At 35.9% G+C, this 11865-nt stretch overlaps 1 protein-coding gene across 3 annotated transcripts in view; it reads right to left on the bottom strand.

Moving 5' to 3' along the window:
- The window catches only part of MYOZ2 (myozenin 2), a 40920-nt gene extending 34658 nt beyond the window's left edge, over positions 1-6262 (bottom strand). For 2 of the 3 annotated variants that reach the window (XM_063310459.1, XM_063310458.1), the window contains exons 1-3: positions 6059-6262; positions 5345-5446; positions 2276-2445 (exon numbers count right to left, since the gene is read on the bottom strand). In XM_063310459.1, the coding sequence (XP_063166529.1) occupies positions 2276-2445; positions 5345-5420 (246 nt within the window). In that variant the 5' untranslated portion in view covers positions 5421-5446; positions 6059-6262. Of the gene's footprint in view, positions 1-2275; positions 2446-5344; positions 5447-6058 lie in introns of those variants that run through there. The other variant, XM_063310460.1, reaches the window with a different exon arrangement.
- Between the last annotated feature and the right edge of the window lie 5603 nt (positions 6263-11865).

The following is an 11865-nucleotide window of genomic DNA, read 5'->3' on the forward strand; positions in this document are numbered from 1 at the left end:
AATTTGATTCTTCGTCATTTATGAGTGATGATCATTTCTCTCAAATCTGACAATGCTTTTCAACTTTCGGTTAAAGATTTAATCTTATTTCTTCAATGGTATGGTTGCAGATGTTGAAGTTCAACAGCTCATTGGGAAAGTGTATATGTGCTAAACACTCAGCAGTGGCAACCACACAACCCCCACTGTATTAGGACTAGCATCATTGCAATTATATGTCTCATTACTTTGGAATAAGCATCATTAAACTCACTGAAACTTACTTCTAATTAGACTCTTAAAACACATGAGGAAATAATGATCCCCTGTTCCCCCATTCTCTTATTCCTTCTGTACCAAGGCCAGATGATTTTAGATGACCAGGGCTACAGTTTTTTTTCCTTATTTTATTATCTGAGGACTAAAACACTTTTCCTAAAGTTCTGAATTTTGGAAATACATGTTCTAGTATATCCCTTGACTGTGTATCATCCTTAATAGTTGCTTTTTTCTTTTCAAGTTGTGTCACAGCATACATCAAAGATGTCCCCTTTATTTTGAATTTGGTTTTAGGATTTCTTGTTTTTGATGTTCTGCAAATCTTAAAGAGGTTGCAAAGGTGAAGCAGAATATAGAATTCTGCTATATGCACACAGTATGATATGTTTTATAGATGTCAGAAATGTTCTTTGCTGATTGGATTTTATTAACATGAGAGTCCAGTATGTTGTCTAATTATTATTATTATTAGTATGCTGCCTGACTCCCAGCATCTCCCAGATTAGACTGTGTTTAAAAGATGTTCTGGAAGAGGAACAAGTTTTACCTGACAAGATTGAGACTGATTTGAAAGTGGATTTAAACATGACAGGCTACAAGAATGATACGAGAAAAGATACTTCACTGGACATACAAAAGAAACCGGATGATGTCTTAATAATTAAAAAGGATATACAAATAACAAACCAAGAGAATGACCTGAATAATTTTCCTATACTGGATTTATAAAACAGGCTTGTTAAGGTGTTGAAGAATTTTGTCAGAAGGGACAAATTAAAAATGACAAGAAATCAAGTTTTAGGACATTATTTGAAGGGACTAAAGATCAAGATTGTTAAAAGTAAAAGGAAGACATATAAAGTTGGTTTATTTGATCAAGGTGAAAATAGATATGTTGCTATCTCTGGTGACCCTGAATGGACTTTTGCTGATCAGGCCTGAAATGATGAGGCTTTAAGGATTTGTTTATAGACAAGAGATAGGATATGGGAAGAAGAGATCATTTGTTATATTTTAAGAGAAGGTGATAAGTTACTAAAATTGTTTATACTTGTTGCAATGAAGGGTGAAGTCATTTCTTTATATATTTCTTTTCTTCTTCTTTACTATATTTTTATTTTTTCTTTCTTTTCTGCACTTTCTATTTTTTATTTTTTTTGTTTCTATTATTTTTTTCTCTTTGTAATTGTAATTTTTAATAAAGTTACTATTAAAAAAAAGGAAATACTAGATGTAAGGGGTTATCCCAGTAAATGCTGAACTGAGTCCTAGAACATGCTTGAAAAGAAGCTCAGAGGTATATGCCTATCTACAATTTATTATGAACTCAAGTGCATCTGTTTCTCATCTGTGGTGTCAGTCCTCACATTTTTGCTTCAGCGTTTGCTTCTGCTTAGTGAGATTGAATTTCTAAGTATGCAAAGAATAATATTTTGTAACAGGGGAAAGATGGTATTTCTTCAGACATAAAGATCAGCCATGCTGATCTTCCCTGAGATATGAGCACGAATGCATACGGAAAGATGTGCTAGCACTTTTGTGATTCATCTACAGGGTTCCAAGGATTCACTATGGGATCAGAAGGCCAAACTAGATATTTATTTGGCAAGTAACTGTACTCTTAGTCTCCCCACAGCCCCAGTTACAGGTCTGGAGACAGTGAATCCTTATCAGATGACACTTCTATCTCCCATTCCCAATCACATCCAAAAGTGCTTTCTTTCTCTACAGTCAGAACACTCTTTTTTTCTGCTGATCACTATTTTGAGTTATATCTCCTAAAACTATAGGCAATCCATTCAAAGTAAGTGATACCTTTAAGCCAAAGCATATCTACATTTTGACCCTCAGAGCTAAATTGAACTACTAAATCTGGAAATTCACCAGGTACTCAATATTATTTGGACAACTTGCAAATTAAGTACATAACGGATCAGCTTTACTGAGTTTGGGAACTCATGAATTTCCCTAGGACTCTCATGCTACATTACAACCAAAAAATAAATAAAGTACTCACATTTCTTGGTTTGCTAGATAAAAAATGAAGATTTTCATATGTGTACTTGTCAGATCTCCTTTGCCGCATTTTGAATAGCCTTGCTCCTCGATTACTGAGTACTGACAGTTCTTCCAGCATGATATCTCTGGGGATGCTAACCTTTTTTCCAAGATCTATTTGAGGGGATTCTACAAAATAAAATACATTTCTAAGAGAATTCTCCTAAATCATTGGTATGACTAATATAGTAATATGTCAATTTCAATGGCAGAGTATTTTTCCCACTAATAAAGCTGACTGATCACTTTCACATGAATTCCAATGCAAAAGACTACCTTTAGATAGATAAACAAATATGACAATGTCTCTGAGACTGTATATCATGCTAAATGTATAAAGTGTGATTATGGCAATGCTTAGCATCTGTGATTTGAGAAAGAAAAGTTATTTATTTATTTATTTATTTATTTGATTTTATTTTATTTTCTATCCTGCCTTTATTATTTTTATAAATAACCCAAGGTGGCGAACTTACCTAATACTCCTTCCTCCTCCTATTTTCCCCACAACAACAACCCTGTGAGGTGGATTGGGCTGAGAGAGAGTGACTGGCCCAAGGTCACCCAGCCGGCTTTCATGCCTAAGGCGGGACTAGAACTCTCAGTCTCCTGGTTTCTAGCCCGGAGCCTTAACCACTACAACACTGCTTCCTACATTCATGTAACCCATTCTTTGCAGGTGACATCAAAAGTTCTTGTTGCTAGTATGCATGGAGATCAAAGTCACATATGTCCATGCTGGCAGGGATTGAGGGATAGAGGATAGGAGAATTTCATGGAGGAAAAGTCCATCACTGCCTATAGAAACTCTGTATTCCATGGAACTTTACATTCAGAAGTATATAACCAGTTCCTGGGGCCAACTTTGTAAGAGAACAGTTGTGTGTTTCCAGAGACATCTGTTTCATCACTGTGGAAAGCAGGATAATGGACTGTTTGAATATCCATCCATTCCTACAAGGGTATTTGTAGATGCTGAAATGAATACATTTTTAAAAGCATTTCATTTCACTTTATCATGTCTAACATTCTAAAGCAAAAATGTGCAATTTCTGTCCTGTTATGGGCTGGCCTAATTTCCAATATAGTATATTATGTTGCACAGTACAAACTCTTTAGGGATATTCATGATTTATAATAAAAAATCATTATGAGTCTCAGTACGTAGAATATGCACTCAGACCTAACCAGGGTTTGCATACAAACTCCAAGGGTCTACGTGATATTAATACGTATTGTGTTCTTGTTTTCCTCATTTTGCTTTAGAATGTTAGACATGATAAAGTGAAGTGAAATGCTTTTAAAAAAATTCATTCATTTCAATATCCACAAGAACCCTTGTAGTCAAAATGTGGAAAACAGCTACATCTTGATTTTACCCTGGGTAAACTGGTTTCTTGGGTCAAAAATGGGTCAAAATCTATTAAATGGCCACTATTGTTCTTACATTAGGCTTAAAAACAATTCTGCATCCAGAGAGCAGTAATAGAAAGTATATGGATATCTCTGCCTTCTAGGCCTATTGTAGTGTGTCTATTCTGTACTGAATGAACTTGGCCAATGGTATTATTTATTAAAGTACTTTATTTATATAATTTTAATAATTTTAATTGAAATATTAACAATAAATAAAAAGTTCACATTAAAATGTGGATGTTATAAAGCATATTTTTTTCTCATCAACTTCAAAAACCTACCAGTGAGATGAAATGAACTGGACAACAATGTTGTTTATAAAACTGAATTATAATGTATTATATCTGATGCAGTGGAAACATTTATAATATATCCATCTGCCTGTCTTAAACCTTATAAGTGTAAATGGGATTCTTGGATTAAAATGCTGTAATGTAAAATTGTATGGAATTTGGGAAAATGGAAAATCACATTCCTAGGATCATTTTACCTTACCATATTGAATCTAGAGATCTGATTCCAGATTTTCTATATTACAGCTAGCATGGACCCTAGAACTTTTTAGCAAGTACTACTGATACTAAGAAAACTTGGGGCAAGAGCTGTTAGCCCTAGGATAAAATTCTAAGCTTGCAGATGACAAATTAGTACAATTCTTTAGACAAAGCTAGAATAATTAATATAATTTTGATAAACTATTTTCAGTTTATACATTATATATTTTCAGATTATAACATTCAGTTTCACTTGCGGTGCAAGTGGGAGTTTTTTGCTTTGTTTTTAAAGATTAAATCCCAAAAGTAATTTGGGCTGTCTCGAAGAAAGGTAAGGAATTTTCTAAGTTTGAATGGATAGGTACTATTCACTTCTACTTGAACATGTGTGTGTATGTATTAGGAAAAGTTCCAAAATCAGATCGCAGTGCTGGTTTTTAACATAAGAGGGAAGGAGTAATGTTTGAATTATTTGTTTTGAGGTACATAAATCCTCTCAGATAGCACTGAGTTCAGTTGAAGGTTACATAATTCTTTACTTGGGGGAAAAGAAGCCCAGTCTTGATCAGCCAAACAAAGACTCAGAATTCCATCCTAGTGATGGCAAAAATGAGTTTCTGTTGCAAAATATTTCTTAAAAGAAATTATCTGGGAAGTATGGATTGTTGGATACAACTACAGCCACCTTTGAGCGGGTGAGATAGAGACTGAAAGATAATTTACATTGTGTATAACCTGCTTTTTAAAATTACATATGTTAATACTATTAAAGATAGTTTTAAGTCAAAGATGGAAATATTTTTTCCAGGAATTCTATAATACAGTCTCCAGACATTAGTCCCCTCTTCAAAAAATATTCCAAAAGTCAATTCTAGGCAGAATATGCATCAGCTGTTGGGTTACTTCATTCCTCCACAACAGTTGTTCATCTGAAAATAGCATTCAAATGAAAAGAAGCCACTACAAAAGAATTCATTACCATAGGCAGCCCAATAGCTGCATGAGATTATTTATGGCAAAATACACAGAGGCATATTCAAAGGAGAGATATTGCTGTAAGATTAAAAAGAAAGATTAGGCGTGACACTAGCCATAATAACAGGTATTTAACTATGTACCATTTCGCTGGATCTCCTTCATGATGGCTGATGCTTGCTGCTTTCTCTCTTTGACCATGTCAGAATGTGACAGCATTGCTGTGATCAGCAAAACTTTTCTTACTAGGAAAAGACAGGACAGTCAAATTTAATATTGTCAAGCGCATTTAGCTTGCATTCTAATCAAAATCATTGCTCCAGAGGTTGAAACTGGTCCCTGATTACAGATACTATATTTTTTATTCTCAGTTCTTGGCAAATATATTATAGGAGGCATATTCTACCACATTGCATATACATCTCAGAGCATCAAGAGTTGCTTGGTTTTGTTAAACTAATTATGTGGCAAGGTGAGGATTGGCCTTCTTACTTCCTTTGTAGATGCTCATCTTTGCTGTAATGTGGGCAACTTTTTTTGTTACCAAAGAGTGAGACTTGTTGCATCAGTGCTATAAATATATCCTTAATTAACTTCAATGCTATTTTTCTGTTTGCAGCCTTTAACAGAAACTGCAAAAGACTTTGTTTTTAAAATAAAGGGCCCCTAAAAATCAACGAGACATCAATCTTTGAATTAGCACCTTATAATAAGCAGCAATCTAGATAGAGAACCATCTTGGCAATGCCGCAGTACCTCTCTGCAATAAATTGCCTGTTCATTTCTGCAAGCTGAAGCATTGCAAACTCATAGGACAATCAATGTCATTTATTTCAGGAAACAATAGGCTCACTTACCTTATTGTTCGGGAAAAAAGTGATCTTGATGCCTTGAGCAGGGTTTATGGAATTTGTTATGAATGGGGATGACCTATCCAGTCTTGGGAAGTTTCTATGCTTCTTCTAGGGTTTGCATGATGCCTAGTACCAAGACAAACTGGGGACTGACCCTCTACAAAAAGATTGGCATCTAGCTGACATACAGTAGCTATTTATAGATGCAAACATCCAGCCACTCATATCTTCCTGGCAAAAGAAGAGAACAGAAATGCTTCTGCTCCGTGCACCACAAAAGAGTATGCATCTCTTCCACAACTCAGTGAAATATTTGATGGAATACATGTACTTGTGCAGCTCATCCTGAGAATGCTACTCTCTGTGCTGTAACCAGCGGGAAAGACATGTAAAAATAAGGTCAACTAAATGTATAGCAAAAACTAAAAGAAATGGAATTCAGTAATCCTTAACTGACAGATACAGACATGCTTCTGAACTAATAGGTAAAGTTAACACCTGGACAAAAACTTTGCTAAAAATTATTCAGTGATGCCTGTACTGGAAAAAAAAATCCTCATACCTAAAAGTAAGATCTCACTTTTTAATACAGACAACTGGAATGCTAGTAACATTTGACATAGCATCTTTGTCCTTTCTTAATGCTAGCAATACCACAACTTTCATGTTAATGAAGTGGCTTACTTTTGTAGCTTTGTTATTCAAAGGACAACTATATTTGACATATTGTCATGTTCGCTTTAGGTGGAAAAGGGGAAATAGTTATTCCTGGAAATGTAATAGTGTCCAGATATCATGCAATTCTGATTTTCAAAATTCATGAGTCAGCTTCTGGTCTGTAAAAACTGAATAGATCCAGAGTGATATACTCATACCTGAAAGAATATTCTTACAATGATGCTACAATAGCTATATAATTGTTGCCTACAGAGAGGGCGGTATATAATTTAGTATATAAATAGTGCACAAATTGCTACACAAAAGCTCTCCCAAACATCATTTAATAACCTGTTAAATATCACATAATTGTTTTCTTGACCTTTCATTAGATTTGCCCAAGACCTTTAGGCTTAGCTAAGCCACCATTCATTGCCTTGCTTGCTAGGGCACCATTATACCTATTCCTGGTATTCCCTCCTCCTGTAAACATAATTTCAACTTACAGCATTAACTTATGAAGCCATGTATAATTTAGAGATTGCTTCTCGCCTTATGCTGTATAACTTTATTTGGGCTAGCCATGCATATTGCTTCCAAGATCTTAGTAGTTCCAGAACAAATAGGATGAATTTTACTGTTATATGTAAGACAATAAAAATTTGAAAAGCTGTAGAAACTTAAAATAAATGTTTTCCTTCTCTGCTTGTGACATGCCAATCCCATTTTAAAAAGTAAGCTAATTATAGTTGACTGAACTCTCTAATATGCCACTTACATTTTTCCCCCCTGAGTATGCTATAATCCTTAACATTCATAGGTGTTCAGGGGTACAGTGAACATGATGTTATTGCTAAAGATAACAATCACAATGTGTTGGCTCAAGGTCATACAGAAACAGCACAGATCAGATGTAGCCAGTTGGTTTAGGGTTTGTGGATAATGAAATACTGGGATCACCATGATATCACCATGATATTGTTGCTCCTGCCCTGTGGAACACCATTCCCTCTGTCCCCCAAGGTCCATTTGGCCTGATCCATATATCCTTTTAGAAAGGTTTTTAAAAATGTCTTTTCAAACAAGTCAGTGGCCAAGGTAATTTGTGATCTCCTTTGGCTGATGATGGATGGTTGGATTTTTATCATTTGTATATTTCCCCAGTGTGTTGGTATTTCTGTATTTGGCTCTGTGTTCTTATGATATTTTGAATTCTGTATACCACATTGAATCTGGTGGCTTTATAAATGTAATAAATTATTACATATTTTATATTATTCTTAGTATTATTATTATTTAAACCATTTATATGACCATCCAATTCAGCTAAGGTGAATCTTGACCTAACAAAAAGAATACAAAACCACAATACATATTGTGTACTTACAGACAATAATGGAACAATAAATCAATAAATCCAAACAGCAATAACACCATCACCTAATTGTGGCTGCAGCTCAACATGACCCAAAGGCAGCTCAACATGACCCAAAGGCCTGGGGAAAGATTTTGACTGCCTTTCTAGAGGCCAGCAGGGTCAGGGCCAACCTTATTTCAGGAAGAAGACTGGTAAGATAAAGAGAAAAGTGATTAAGTAATTGAACTGGAAACCAAATTACCTTGCATCTGTTCAGCACTTTAATGGTTATACCATGTTTAAAATAAAGACCTGTTATCGCCCCCTTTTCAAAAAAAGTAATGCATTTTTTCCCTCTCTACTGGAAATTAAATACCTCTTGTACTTATTTCTCCAACTGAAACTTAATTCTCCATCAGAGCACTTTATTCCACCCAGTAGCAATGCTTCATCCAATTCATTGTGTGAGATCAGGAGACCATGCTTGTTTGTGGCACTCTTCCTACTGTACTCTGGGCTTGCCAGCCATCTGAAAAGATCGTAAGGAGTAACAGCAGCAAAAACTAATTGCAGTATACATTTCATCTTTTTGATCTCAATACATTCTCTCAACTCAAGGATTGCCTGCCCATCAATTGCAGTGTTGAAGTATTACAATTCACACATACATTCTTTTAAGGTCAGTGAATTCTTATATATGAAGAACATTGCAACTTGTTGTATAGCCATTCAACATGTTCTGTAAAAGTAAATAAATAATTACAGTCAAAAAGAAGTATATTGTTTAATGATGTATTTATTTATTTATTTAAAACATTTATATGGCCACCCATCTTAAACTAAACTCTGGGTGGCTCACAACCCAAGGATAAAAACAATGTATACTGTACAAAGAATAAAATAAAAGCAGTAAAACCAAAAGACCCTGTGTCAAGATTTAAGGGACCAGAGCATGCCTACCCTAAATCATGTTTTGCTAACCTACTCTGGTGGAGGGGGGGGCAGCCGTTTTCAGGGAGAGGTGGTCCCAGAAATAACCTGGTCCCCTGCAATGTAAGGCTTTAAAAACAATAACTAGGACCTTGAATTGTACCTGGAAGGAAACTGGGAGCCAGTGCAGCACATGCAACAGGGTGTAATGTGGATATACTTAGGGAACCAGTTATAATTTCTGGGTAGTCTTCCAGGCAGCCCCATGTAAAGTGCATTACAATAATCCAAGCAGGAAGTGAGAAAGGCATGAGTGACTATCATGCCTTTGGCTTCTGAGTCCAGGAATGGGTGCAGCTGGTGCACAAAATGAATCTGTGCAAAGGTCCCCCTAGCCACAGTTGCCACCTACTCCTCTAGCCATGAGTCTAGGAGGACCCCCAAATTGCACACTAGCTCAATCAGGGGGAGTACCATCTAGATTCAAAGATGACATATCACCCAGGCCTGGGGGGCCAAAAATGCAAAGCCACTCTGTCTTGCCAGAGTTGAGTCAAAACCAGTTCCTCCCTGTCCAGATCCTTACAGCACTTGGTCAGCATTGCAAAGCATCACCTGTCACTTCCTGCTTGGATTACTCTAATGCACTCTTCATGGGGCTGCCTTGGAGACTACCCAGAAATTACAAGGTAGAGATGTATAGCAGGGTATCATCAGCGTACTGATGATACAGCACTCCATGCTGCCAGATGACGTCAACCAGTAGTTTATGTAGTTGTTAAAAGAGAGGTGAGACCCAAGCCCTGGGACACCCCACATTTCAGGGGCCTAGGGCTTGATCTCTCTTTGTGAAAAAGGTTTCTTATTCAAAATCTCAACCTGTTTATCTCACTTTCTTTTTATTCTTTCCAACTTAGTAGAATGCTGGAAAGAAATTTTGTTCAAGGGGTCAGAGTTCTTTCTGTTCATCAGCAGATAACACTCCAAAAACAGAAGAGAATGGGACCAAATTTGGTGTGACAGAAGAAACCGGCACACTAAGTTCAAAAATGGGGTGGATCCAACTGAGCTGTGTGGGGGGGAAAATCCAGAAAAATTCTCCCTTTGCATCTGGGCATAATGCTGGTACCTGCATTACTCTTAAACTTCCCCCTCCAAAGCATGTTACCCTAAGGTATTGGAAAGAATTTCAGAAGCCATGCTCTGCATGCCTTTTCTACCTTGTTTACCCACTTTGGCATGCATTAATTCAAAAAAGAAAGGGATATCCATCAGGCACAGAGAACTTTTACCTATAGACTTAACAGTATAAACGTTAATCATTAAACAAGCTGTTGTAAAATACCTCTAAAAACATACCTTTTTTTTTTACCTTGAGAACATAGCCATATTTAAATTTAAAGAACAAGATTAGTTTAGCCAGGTATTTTCCACCAAAGCTCTCATGAATCCAGTGAAACCTAATCAAAATGTTTCTTCATCAAGAGCTGAACTCTTCTAATACTGATTTTTGCACTAGTCTTCAAAAGCCACCGAAAGAGATGCCTGAATTGACTATTCCAGTTTAGAATAGAGCTCATTGGTTCAGAGAGAGAGAGAGAGAGAGAGAGAGAGAGAGAGAGATTGAATCTCTGCAAATAGAAAAGAAGTAGAGGACCTTAAAACTTTTAACTTTGATATGCAAGTTTTTATTAATTGCTGTGTAATGAAGATATACAGACAAGTAATACTAAGACTGAACGATGAGTAGTCAGTGCAAACCAGCTATGGCAGAAATTTCTTAATAGTATTTTTTCCTAACATTAAAGTATTGGCAATAGGACACCCTTGGACATGTTTTGCAAATCCATGTATATCTGATCCATCTTCTGCCTGTTCCAGTATATGTACATACCATTCTACCTTCTGATCTTCTGAATAATCAAGCCTTCTTTTGCTTCCATTACAATCAAAGAAATATGTCCGTTATAAGTTATTGGCAACAAACATTTCTTTAATGAAAACATATTTCATGTTTCCTTTTTTAAAAAAAAAAGCAGTCAAGGAGGCTTACAATAATCTATCGAAAACAAATTGCTCAAAAACACTGTTGCTCTGATCACAATAGAAAATAGGTATGGGCTGGGTGCACATTAGTGTGTTGTAACAAAAATGACAGTTTAAATACTAACCAATTTAACCAATTTCTAATTTTATTCTGACTTTTAAAAAGTTGCCAACTTGTTCCACATGCTAACAAGACTTGGTTGCATGTTAACATGCTCTACAAAAGCTTTGTTTTTTTGGCACAGCAGGAAAAACCATAAATGAATTGGATTGCTGTGAAAGGAAATACTTTTCTAGATGGCAGACATCTGTCTATCTGGAGGCCAGGGCAATACTGACCTCAGTTCTTCCTCTGAAGAATTATGGCCTGAGTGAGCCAACACTTTCCACATCTGCTCCTTATGGGATGATTTTCATCACACAGTTTGCAGAATTAGTCAGAAAGGAAAAACAAGCTTGGCGAGAGGCAAACATAAGGACAATGATCAAGTTTTTTTCTTTTGTTTTGTTCCTTTTTCTTGTTCAGCCTTATCTTAGTAAACAAATCAACATTTAACACAGGGATAAAAATAAACACATAAGTGCAATGTGATTTAAGCTTAGCCTTATTCCCCAGTGCCTCCTCAATGTTTCATGAAATAACTCTTGAGGTCAAGAGTTTAAAAACTGATTCATTTAATACTAGACATTATCTAAGTAAATGCAACAATATTAGGCTGATATTACAGACTTTCAATCAATAGATGAAGAGTTTCCTTTCAACATGTTTCTACTACATTCCTCTTGGCAAACATACGTAGAACTTCCTGGAATTGCTTAT

Source organism: Candoia aspera, chromosome 8, assembly GCF_035149785.1.
Source record: "Candoia aspera isolate rCanAsp1 chromosome 8, rCanAsp1.hap2, whole genome shotgun sequence".
Classification (NCBI taxonomy): domain Eukaryota; kingdom Metazoa; phylum Chordata; class Lepidosauria; order Squamata; family Boidae; genus Candoia; species Candoia aspera.